We start from the raw sequence: 12,350 nt of genomic DNA on the forward strand, positions 1-12,350 counted from the left end.
ACAAAATTTTCCTTTTTTGATCTCTTCCCAAGGATGGGGGCTAAATGACCCCATCCTTGGGTCGCATGCTTCAGATCCAGCTTGCTGGGTTAGTGCTGCAGAGGGAAGAGCCTGGCAAGGAAGAGAGCTTTCCTAGTTTTGAGTCACTCCTATCTACAGTCTGGGTAAATACCTCCTTGTTTGCAGCGATTTGCTTAAAAACAGTGGCTTTCTTTGGCAGATATTTCCCATTTTGTGTCCCACTTCAGGGATTTTTATTTTTATTTTTTTTTAAGCCAGGAAAGAAGCACCTGCTGTTCATTTTTCCTGTGCTTCAGCAAGCAGTACCTTTGCTGGTGAGTAACAGTCCTGCAGCTGCTGGCCTTTGCATACTCTTAAGAAAGGGTGTTTTGCAATGAAATAATTATTCCTGATTGAAGTCTTTATTGGGCTGATCTGAAATAAAGGCTGACAATGAGCACCATGCTAGGCAAGCACTGTGTGAGAGCCAGAACAACACATGCCTGTACATACAAGAGAGATGAAAGGCTTGTACTGTACTTAATAGCATGGATGGTTTAATCCTGAAATAGCATCTTGCTCCTACAAACAAGATCTGTTTGTTTGTGATATGCCTATTTGTGGAATGGCTGCTCTTTGACTAAACATTCTCTTTCGCACGCAAACGCTAATATTTACCTTGACAAGATAATTTATTATCATTCTTAATTTTCTCTTCCTTTGAATGTTTCTGTTCTCTAACAAGACAGCAAAACCATTGTACAGATAAACAACCCCGAGGGAATAAATGGCCACAGTTTAACACATTCTTGCCCATCATTGAGCTACAGCAGCTGACCATGAGTATGTTCCCAGCTCTCTACAGTGCTATCTCACACATTAGTTTAATGGTTGTTTAAGTTGGAGTAAGCTCTTAGCATTCTGAGTAGACCAAGTGTGCCCAAGTAACAAGTTCTTCATTTGTTATGCATTATTCCTTTGTGAAAGGTGAAATGAGAAAAAAACAAATGCTGGAAGTTACATAGTGCAACAGCACATAAGTAATTCAAGACAGGACAATTGAGAATATTTTTAGGTGTCAAGAGGAGAAAGAGAGAAAAATTCACCACAGAAAAGAAAACAAACCTCCATCAACCACTTTACCTATCTCACTGCCTGAGCAAACCTCAGGAAATACAGAACAAAACAGAGTTAACATGCTGAACTCCTGCTGGGCCTCATGATTCTGTCTCTGTTCCCAAATTCACTGTATTAAAAGAGGCAGCAGATGTGCAAAGAGACAATGAGCTCTGTCTTCCATGATCCCAGTGAGTGAGATCAATACATGTGATTCCAATGTCTATATTCCTTCTCTGACAAGTAAACCAGCCCCACTGCACTCCGTTTTCTTTGGATCCTCTTGAAAATGGGCCTATCCCTCAAATGCTCCCAGCAGATAAATGACAACACAAAAATACGAAATACAGACTTAGGCAGTATTTCTGTAGCAGGATGATGGAGAGACATGAAAGACAGAACAGTTCATCTGGTTCCTTCCGCCAGCACATTTGGGACTCTTCCTGTCCCAACAGGATGTTCCCCAGTGCTTTGCCCAAGCTAGTACTTAATCTCAAGGGATAAAACTTCCACCACTTCTCTTGGGAAACTGTGCCCCCGGCTCCAGACCTTGCTCCTAGATATCTTCCCAAACTCCTATTGAAAGGCTGTTCACTTTCAAGCCATTTCCGTGTCCGTCTGCAGACCGTCCCAACAAAAAGATGCTGCAGTCTACTTCTAAGGTTCAGTAGCTTGGTGGAAAGTTGTTTTAGATGATGTGGTTTCAGCCTAACTCCTCACTGCAGATCTCCATTCTATTGTATCTATTCAGTATGGGTTGGTGTGAAATGGATCATCAGTGTTTCCTAAATAAGTGTTGCATGAGCTCATTGCAGGTAAACGTGGGACTTGTTCCTCCTTTCTATTGACTGAAAGAACAGCATCACATAAAAAAAAACACAGCAGTATCATTACAAACATCAAGTTCTTACCTGTCACTACCAGCTGCATGGTGAGGTTCTTGTACAGGCCGTATTTTGCATTGCTCAAGACAATGGTGTAGTTCCCAGCATGTTTTGGTCTCACATCTCTTATGCCCAGCCTGTACTTCGCTGGGTCTGGCTCGTAGCAAGTTTGGTTATCCTTGATCAGCTTGCCATCTTTATACCTGTTGTGAAAGTCCCAGCAAGGCTCATCATGTGCACACGTGGCTGTTAACCCTCAGAAAGCCTGACTGGTACCCAAATTAGAGTGGTTAAAGGGTCATCCTTCAGAAACTGCACTGGTGACAGAACAGGAACCCCTGCTTGAATTGGGCTTCTATTCCCATGCTCTTTCACACTAAGATTGAGTAGCATCTGCAGTGCTACAGGAAAAAGATATTTAAATGAATCTGAGTTATCAGTACTTCTTGTACGCTCAACTATTATCAGAAATGCAAATGGAGGTGCCCTCAAATTGTTGTGGACTGCAAACATCAGCTTACATGTGCAATACTAAGTGCAATAAGTGATGGGTTAGCCAAGATTTGTATCATCAAACAGTTTTAAAACAAGATATTAATTAATCATAACTATTTTTCAGCATGTATGAATGATCCTTTACTATTTATGAAAAAGCTAGTCTGTGTTAGGGAGATTTAGAGTCAGCAGGCTGGTCAGTGAGGAATTTGCAGCCCTGAACCATCGCTAACACTGGGTTGGGCGAGGCTCCACGACCTTCTCCTGCTCGCTGCTAACCCGCAGTTGGGTTATGAATATGAAGTAGGGCAGACTTTGCCACACACAGAGCTTCAGACTTGGTGGAAGGAGAAGCTGGGGTACGTGTCCTGCTGTCTGAGCATGCTGAAAGCCTCCTCTGCAGTCATTCAAACTGTGCTGAAAGGCCTCCAATGTCAACATCTGCTGCATGTAGGGAAGGAGGCTCTGGTGGTCCCAGCTGCCACAGAGCTGCTGCATGCTGGGCCCTGGGAACAAAGCCTGGCAGAGGAAAGGGGGTGCTCCCTCTCTAACTCCCAGGAAGTTTTCTGTCTCCTAAAAACCACGGGCAATTAAAAATAGCTCTTGGCATGCAGAGGTCAGTGATTTGACTGATATCGGATAATTTCTTGTGAGTTTGCTGATAGGAAAATCCAGCAAATCCATCCCTGAGCAACACCTTTTGCAGGCTGCCAGGCCATCCCGAGCAGCACTCAGCTGGCCAGGGAAAGGCACTGGGGAGTGTTGCCAAGCCTCCTGCTCAGCTGAGACAGGCAGAACTACTCATGGTGAGTGAGGTGGGGCTGGGAAAGAGTCCTATGAAATGAAGCATAGAGAAAGTGGCAGGGCTGAAGACAAGTGATTTACGGGCAATGAGAGAAATGAATGTCTCCTGCACTCACTGATGTGTTGGGCTGCTTTTCACCTAATCCATCACAGTCCAGGTGGAGCCTCTACAGTGCTTAGGAGGAGTTATTGGCACTGCTGGTGGGACCCAATTGGAGTAAATTATTTAAAAGATAAAAAGAGAAATATTTTTTCATGTTAACAGTGTGTCCTGCAGCTTTCTGCTGTGCCCTGCATCCTTGCAGACTAGCCACCACTAAAGCTAATAAACTGGCAGCCCTTCCCCCTTAGATTTCTACTGTTCCAAACAGTTCTGTGTCCAGTGTAAACAAAACCTCTATTTTTTCTGTAGGAACCTTTTTGTTTGCATGACTAAAGGGGAAAAACAGCATAGGAAAGAGGTACGGCTTGTCACCTCCACAGAGCACACAGCAGCACAGAAAGGAGAAACAACTCCTTGGGTGAGCTGTGAGGCCATGGTTGTGAGTGCTCCCAACTTATACCTACTGTCAACGAAGCAACAGTGAAAATCTGCTCCAGACAGGAGCCTCAGCAAGGCCATGTCTGCTTTTGCTCCAGGTACTCACCAGGTAACAGTTGGGCGAGGAAAGGCATCCACCTTTGCAGCCAGTTTCAGTGACTTGTGTCCTGATGTAATCTCATAGTAAAGCCCTTTCTTGTGCGACACCTCAAGGAAAGGTTTGTCTTGAAAGAGAAACAAAGAGAAAGACAAGGAATGACAGATTTGCCACAGTGCAGTGCTCATATCTTTGCACAGTGCTCTGCCTATCCTTGAAGTTTTGCAGCTGCAGATGTGCAGAAGCTGGAAACAACCAAATGGAATGCCAGCCTGGTAGAGCAGTTTGGCTGCACAGCTCTGGCACAGTGAGTGAATTATATCTGCATATGAAGGTCTTTTTATTTAATGGAGAGAATTAGTAGCTGCTATGCCCTTGGTGCAGCATACGTCTAAGTGCTGGGGTATGCTGTCCCTGTGAATGCCAGCCCAACAGATTTTCCAGGGCATCAGCAACCACTCTCAGAGCTGCCTTTTCTAAGTAGCTCAGTCCCAGTTCATCCATACCTCAGATATAGCAGTCCTGAGCTCTGTGATGTTTTTTTGAAAACATCGTTCTGGATGCTGACTCTCTCATAGAATTATTACAGATTATTAATGGCTGTTTTAACTAGTTGTCATTCTTCCTAACGACATTTAGGTATCAGCAGATCTAGTAATGTGGCATTATTCTTTTTGTGTAACTTGATTGCACTAAAAGTATAGTCTTGGTTCTTGGGTGTTATAGTTTAGCTACAGAACTTACCGTACACCGTAACAGTGACATTAGCTTCCAGCCTTGTTACATTGAATGTTTTGCATATGTATAGGCCTCCATCTTCCATGGTGACATTTTCAATTGTCAGGCTGCTGCCAACCTTATACACGGGTTCACTCTGGTCCATTGTTCTCCTGGGGTAAGGGTGCTGGAAGTCCGCAAAAAAAGAGGTCAAAAAGTGGCATAATTGGATTGCTTTGTTTACCCTTACAAAGTCTGCCAGTTAAGACAAGCAGTGATTCATATCAAAATTATCGTATTTCCCCATCACGGAAATAAATATTATAAAAGGCAAAACAGCAGGAAGAGCTCTTGTGTGAGCTCTTGTTATCAAGTCTAATGAGAAAGAAGCAGTGGAACTATGGCACGTCTCTGCTGAAACCTGGGCGTGCAGGTAAGTAATGGGACATTGCAAAGATCATCCCTGCTCATGGCCCACATCCCAGGGATCTCACTGCAAAACTGCCATCATCTTCTGTAGGGTCACTGCTGTGCCTTTTTCAGGGTCACTGTCAGTTTTCTTGTCTTAGAAAGAAAGCCTACTTTCCAGAAGAATAACAGATATATTATGATAGCCAAATGCCAATGCAAATTCCTGAAGAATTTGAGAAAGCATTTTATTATTCTGATTGGATTTTTGATCCCATATATTTGGTCAAGAAATTTTGCATTTATAATGTTAGAAATCTAAGGAGGTTTCATAAAGAAGTAACTCTCTTCCATCATGTGGGTTTCAAGAAACAGAATTCAGTAACACTGGAATTTAGACGCTTGAACTTCATAAACTATTTTTTCTGTAGTTTCTTCAGAGGAACAAAATCAAACATTCTTTTGTTAAGTAAACAAAATAAGTCCAAAAATAATCAAATTTTAGGGGACACATTTTACACTGTTCCAAGAGGCTTAGATGCTCCTTTGAAATGTATATTTTGCGGAATTAAAATAGAAAGCAATCATTTTAATTCTGAACATCAAATAGAACCACGAGTACTATATTGAATAAATGAACTGATCTGGAAAATACCCCTTCTTCTGGTTTTCCTTAGAAGAACTGGAAGGTTTCAGTACATCAAAGTGTCATGTGGCTCTACATCAAATTCAGCATTTCTGTACTGCATTCCATAGAAAGCTCAAGAACTCACTTTCAGAATTTAAATTTAATTATTCAGTGAGGTCTGAGCAGATACAAATGGCTTTTGTTTCATTTTCCCCTACTTAATAAGTGCCAAGATGGGTGAGCAGATTGACAGCTTGCACCCTTCATGACTGCCCTTGAGACATAAGTTGTGAGCTGGGAAGAGGCCACAAGTAATGCGACAGAAATTGTTCCAAGAGGAAAGATCTTCTCCTGGCTTTTCTTGCAAGCATATATTTAGCATGAGATTTGCAGTTTAATTTACAGGCTCAAGATAGTAGATGCATTTTAGATTCATTCAAACTAAAAATACAATCAGTTGTAGGCATAGAAATGGTTGGCTGTATTTCAGAACAGCTAGTAGTCAGTGTGCTCAGCACCATGAACATCTTTCTTTTGGGTAGGAGACTGCATCAGAGCAGAATCCTGAATTCTCATCAACTCACTCTCCCCTTAGGACACGTCCATATGAATTCAATGCGCCCGTTGGTGAAGGTTTCTGCGTTGCATTCCAAATAGAGAGTTTCTCCAACCAGCAGTTTTTTGGGAGTTGCTTTCAGAGCCAGGTTCTGTGCTCTGCCCTCTGAAAGGAAAAGAGCAAAAGTATCACCACACAGCACTGTATGCATAAATGACATTTAAGATAGTAACCACACTCTGAATGCCCCTCCAGCATCTGCTCCTTTCACTTTATAAAGCACTTTATCTTCTTCTGCAGTTTCTACGGAAACTTTTGAAAACACCCACACAATGGAAAAGCTAGGTCAGTTGTATAAACGCCTGAACCTCAGCTGATCAAAGTGGTCAGATGTGGGCATGCTCATTTATGAATGATTTTTCTTGCATTTGCCATGTTTGGTTCCAGCCCTCAAAGCCAAGATATTCTGATACTATTCCTGTACTTCTTTTCTTCTTTCCTAAGAAAAAAAGACTCAGAAGTAACTCAGCATTTTCATTTCTCCTTCCCACTGATGGCCAGTTACCTCTCCTTTTTGAATGGGACCACCAGATCTCAGTCTTTTGTATTTACTGATGTCTTAAATGCATCAGCTCTGAAGAAGCCTGCTTCAAGGCCATGCCTCTTAGTCTGTGGTGCAGCATAGTAGATACAGTTCTGACCACTGAACAGCAATACATTACAGAGAAAGGTCTTGCAGGTGTGCTTTGGGGCTAGATAAGGATGTCCTCATGGCTTTTTTTTTCTAGCTTTGCATTCATAATTTTAGTAATAAATAATTACTATTCCAGCAATGGAAGAAAAATAGTAAGAGAGATTTACAGGATCTTTATTTGGCTGCCACACAAATTCATTGTTATTTAAAGCTGAGTGCTAATTGCATAGAAGGATGCTATAATCTAATGGGAATGAAGTCACAATCTCTCCTTGTGAAAAATACAATGTACAAAGAAAGAAAGAGAATACATTGAAAAGAAAGGAAAAATAAATTAGAAGTGGATTTTAATTAATCTCCAGCATTCCAAAATGTAATGATTGGTAGCTGCAAATTTGGATATAAATTCTGAGCTGAAGGTCAACTGTAAATACAAGGGGAAAGACAGAGTAAATCACCATGAGAAACAGCATAAAAAAGCAAATATATGAATATGTTAATGAGGTTTTTTATACCATCATCTTGTGTGTCTAATGACCAGAAGCAAAAAGAAATCTAATGTTTGGTTTATTCTAAACTGGCATTTGTTTTAGTGTAAATACTGCTCTATCCAAGCAAACGAGGCCTCGGTGAGGTTTGAATAAAATGCTCCTGTTCTGTACCACCTCAACACCTGGCAATTTGAGTGGATCAGGCAAGTTCTATTGAATAGGAAAACAAGGGGAAGAATTAGTTTGCTTTAAGTGTTGCAGTTTGGATGTGCTACAGATACGTAACAATTAGATATATCAAATATTCCTAGGGCTAGCCAATAAATAATAGCCAGGGGATTAGCAATGAAGCAGAAATATTATGGTCATTCCTTGGCGCACAGCAATCACTCACCCAGTTTGTGTATGAGGTAATAGGATGAGAACACATTTCCAGTGATGTTTGCAGTGCATGCGAGTACTCCAGAATAAGTAAAAGAATGAGAGGGGATGACAAATCCTCTTTTTGGGTCCCACACCATCTTCTTGAAGACTAGCTTTTCAAGATGAGGATACTGAAAGAGAGCAGGCATTAGGAGATGGCTGAGACATTCCCTTTCTCCTCAGGTTCATCAAGCCAAGCAGCCAAAGCTGTTCTGCTTTATGCACCAGGGAGATATTTGACCTTTCGGAGTGGTTGGTGGTCTCATTCCACACACATCTCAGGCAACAGCAACATGTACAAATAGGAGAGTCCTTCCTGAGGTACAACTGTTTGAAATCCAGAACTTGGACATCATAACTGGGGCTCTTGATTCAGTAGCCCCAAACCTCTCAGACCTTATGCAAGATATGGTGCCACCCATTGTAAATCTGGTTTCCCTCATCTCTTTACTGGAAGTAATTTTCCTGTCTTACGGCAGCTTTGCAGAGTAACCTTTTTGGAAGTGCCTAGGAACAAAATCTTGCTTTATGTACTGCTACATGTATGTACTATGCATTTTTCTCAAAATACCATTCTCTGATTCTATGATTAACATAGTAACATAGACATTAGTTGTCCTAGATTCCTAAATATTTGTATTGTTCTATGATTCTTGAGAAAAAGAATCATAATGTTGCTCTTCATCTTTTGTATGCAACAACAATTTATTCTTCTGCCTCCAAACAAACAGTATTCCTGTATTAGCAGTGTGGTTTAAATTGGATTTGGTTTAAGTAACACTGCTCTTCTGATGAAATTTCAGCTCCAGGCTTTGAGAGCTGATGCTCATACCTCTCCTGCGAACACACTGTTGATTGGGATGGCATTGCTTTATGTCCTTTATTACTAAGTACTCAACACAGAACAAAGACCACAGAAGTAAGAGTTTGGGGCAGATACTGGTGGCATTGCTTTGGGATGGCAGGCATGGCTTTCTTTTGGAGCAGCGGTTCTTTTCTGACAGTCATAAGAAACATGGATTTTGGGAAAATGCTTTCAAAGTAATTGAGCTGTGCAGAGCCATTAGGAAAATTCAGGAAAAGCTACAGAACGAGATCTGAGACCTGGGGCTTAATTGTGCTTTAACACCCATGAAGGTCAAAGCTGTAAGTGGCAAACGCACGCTGAGCCAGATCAGTGACTAAACAGATCTGACAGGATTGAAAATGCTTTTTTGCCCAGAATTAAAATCATATTAAGCAAAACTAAAAGTTCGAGTCTTGTGTCTTAGCATGTGTTTCTTAATAACAGAGACGATCTGTAGAGTTAGCCGGGATCTGTTTGGTATTAGTGAGTGGTACCTTTCCCCATACATATTTAAAGGCCAGAGAGTGCAATGATTTTAAAGTATAATGGTAACATAAGGAACTTAATTTACGGTGGGAAAAGTACGTTTTCTAAAAGAATAATAATATGTGATAAAGATGAATTTCATGGTTTGGCAGCTCCGCTCCCTGATGGCGAGAGGAAGGGGAAAAAAAAATAACCCTACTCAGGAGGCCCTTTTCAACACTACACACATATTAAACATCTCCACAGAATATTCAAAAATATATATTTAAACAACCAAACAAAAAACGTCAGTGCTGCTTGAAGGAAATCACAGCGGCTTTCCTCCCTTTGAAGTTCGCTGTCTATAAGAGATTAAATTTGGAAGCAGAGGATGTTCTAAATCTGTCCGCTCGCCTTGCTCACCTCTCGGTCCCACAGCCGTACCTCCGCCCCTCTCCACCCCGCTTCCCCTGTGCACGGGAAGCCGCCGCCTCGGCTCCACACGGGGCCGTCGGATCCCCACACGGGTTGTGCCAGAGGTGACTTTCTGGCTGCTGGAACTGGCACGCGGCTCCTGAGAGCATTGCTGTGGGAGCAGCGCTCAGCATCCCCATCCCTCCCTGTGCCCTGCTGCTCCCCATTGCAGGGAAAGACTCTGTGGGGGACAATTTTCTCTGCAATTCAGCAGGGAGATTTCAGTGGAGATTTCATTTCTCCAGCAGCTTGCCTCAGGGTAAAGGACTGTGTTTGAAGAAATTACCAGGGGAGAGTTTAGCTGGCACACAGGAGAGCCGAGTTGCCTATAAATAAGGGGATAAATCAGGAAGCTCCAAGGCCCTGTTTAGGCTCATGTGACTCCATTCCAGCAATGAATTTGGTTGAAGTAGGCTCACATAAGATGGGGATGTTTCATTTTTATAGCCAAGGAGAAGGTGATAACAGTTATCCAGGCTGAAGTGATAAGCTATAAATGGAGAGCAGCCTTATCCCCACGCTTTTAATCCCTACTGACAAAACTTAAAAATAGAGATCTGCTAAAGCAATAAGGCTTGTGCTGTCCCTGTGCACGTCTGCTGGAAATTGGCCATTGGTTTCTGCAGGAGCCGGAGCTCTGTATCAGATCTCTATGTTCTGTGTGCTGGCTCCCAGGAGGAGACACCCAACACCCAACAGGAGAGGCAGAGCCCCTCAGACCCTCTGCCAGCCATCACGTATCTGTGTGCCCTGTTGGCACACCACCTTCAGCAACACAGCATCACATCTCACAATCCTTCCAGAACAGACCGTGGAAAAGGGGCAGCGGCAGGGGCAGCAGGGCAATGGGGAGGCACATCACCTACTGGGCAAAAGGCAGGATTGGAGATAGGAGACCCATGTTCTTTTCCTTGTTCTGTGATAGGCATATTTCTGAAGTGGTTCTGAAGCTCTTTAACTGAGCAATTACATCCCTATTGACTGAAGAAGCCCAGGACCCTAAATTTCTATTTTTATTCCACAGACCATTCTGCAGCCTTGACATTCAGGTGTGGCTGCTGCTGAAGGAAGCAGTAGCCACTTATTTCTAAGATCAAAACTTGCTTTTAAGTTCCGAAATCAAGCAGAAATGGGCAACAGTTCTGAGATGTTCATGATATAAAAGCGATAAGCTTTAATGGAGGAACATCAAACTATGAAATGTGAAGAATATTTGATAAACTCAACCGAATCCCACCAACAGCCTTATGCACAGTTCACTACTAACACACTGTGATAGCAGTGCTTCCAGATGATTACTGCCTTTTCTATTTCCTTCTGAAACATACCTAGCTTCATCAATTTTATTTTTCACATTTACCCACTGTGATGGCAGTGCAGACATCTGAATTGTCTGAATTTCTCCAAACCAGCCACTTACCTTGGTAAGTATAGGCGTGAAATCTGGAGAAGTAACTTGGCAGGGGATAACAACTGTTTTCTTAGTCTTTAGAATGTAGATGATTTTGGGATGCTCTGGGTGAAACTCCACAAATGGATTTGTGTCATCTGCAGAGAGAAGAACACTAATTAGCAGAACCGTTCCTTTACCAATCAGAGCCCACTGTTACACATGACAGGACATCCAGTGACATCTAGAATATCCTATTTTTAACCTTATTTTGCTAGTTTGTAGCACAATCATATTAAAAATAAATAAATAAATCCTTTTCCTATTCGTTCCCCACCTATAACAATGCAGTTAATAACTGGCTCCACAGGTCTCCATGGCACATCGGTTAGTTCTTTCCCGATGCTCTGAATTTCTTTCACAGCTGCTATTACACTGCAGCACATCAGAATTCCACAGCAATTAAGTTTTACCACAAGGGTACAGCTTAACACAGAAGTAACTTGGTCACACCTTTAGGAAACTGTAGGATTTTCTACAGATTTGCCACAGTAAATCAGACAGGATATACATATATCATAGAAATAAATAAGAATCAGAGGTAGTTTAATTTAATAAAGCTTCTGAGTCTTACTGATTTTTCATTGTACGGATGCAGTGATAGTCATCAGAAGATTAAAAGAATGTGAGACCATAAAGCAGTCAAGATTTTTGTAAACAAAATTCTTTAACTTGATATCCTATGGTATAAAGTTTCAGATGCCATTCAGCTGATCCAAAGCTGACTACAGCATGCAATGTAGGCAACCAGCCATTTTGCTTTGGATTATGTTGTCGACAAGAGGGTATATGGATGCCATACAGTAACCTCAACCTGCTTATCCTTGGCCTAGGACCTACATCTATATGCTTACTGCATTCCTGAACAAGCCTTGCATCCTCCTGCTGTGTGTGTATGCTTCTCTAATTCCTTATGTAATATTGAGGGATTTTTATAGAGAAAAAAAAATCAATTACTAATTAGTTGGAGGATCTAGCTACACTCTTGTGGCTCCTTGTGTCCCCTCTTTGTAGAACGCTGGTCTGAGCTGGCTGCATGGAATGCAGCATCTTCAATAAATGCTGCTCACTGACCAGATGCCTCTTGAACACAAAAAGCAAAGCCACAGTCTGTGTTTAGGAGTCTGATCGGTGTGATTGCCTTGTCCTGGCTCCACTGTTCCAGTCCAGCTGACCACTACTCCTTTGCCTAAGTGCATTCTCTCATTTTGCATCTAGGGCTGTTGTGGCAGCTGTTCTGTGATTAAAGAAAGCCTTAGT

The 12,350-nt window shown here is 42.0% G+C and overlaps 1 protein-coding gene and 1 long non-coding RNA gene across 4 annotated transcripts in view; one reads left to right on the top strand and one right to left on the bottom strand.

Moving 5' to 3' along the window:
* Positions 1–12,350, bottom strand: part of LOC116229736 (vascular endothelial growth factor receptor kdr-like) — a 122,206-nt gene that overhangs the window by 63,964 nt on the left and 45,892 nt on the right. For all 3 annotated transcript variants that reach the window (XM_090150151.1, XM_031594424.2, XM_090150150.1), the window contains exons 4-9: positions 11,061–11,188; positions 7,826–7,985; positions 6,275–6,411; positions 4,682–4,841; positions 3,947–4,064; positions 2,028–2,203 (exon numbers count right to left, since the gene is read on the bottom strand). In XM_090150151.1, coding sequence (XP_090006277.1) covers positions 2,028–2,203; positions 3,947–4,064; positions 4,682–4,841; positions 6,275–6,411; positions 7,826–7,985; positions 11,061–11,188 — 879 coding nt within the window. The remainder of the gene's footprint in view (positions 1–2,027; positions 2,204–3,946; positions 4,065–4,681; positions 4,842–6,274; positions 6,412–7,825; positions 7,986–11,060; positions 11,189–12,350) is intronic.
* Positions 1–12,350, top strand: part of LOC149915994 (uncharacterized) — a 131,750-nt gene that overhangs the window by 11,115 nt on the left and 108,285 nt on the right. The gene's annotated exons all lie outside the window — the stretch shown is intronic.

The sequence above is a fragment of the Phasianus colchicus genome, chromosome 14 (genome assembly GCF_987193195.1).
Source record: "Phasianus colchicus chromosome 14, bPhaCol1.hap1.1, whole genome shotgun sequence".
Lineage (NCBI taxonomy): Eukaryota > Metazoa > Chordata > Aves > Galliformes > Phasianidae > Phasianus > Phasianus colchicus.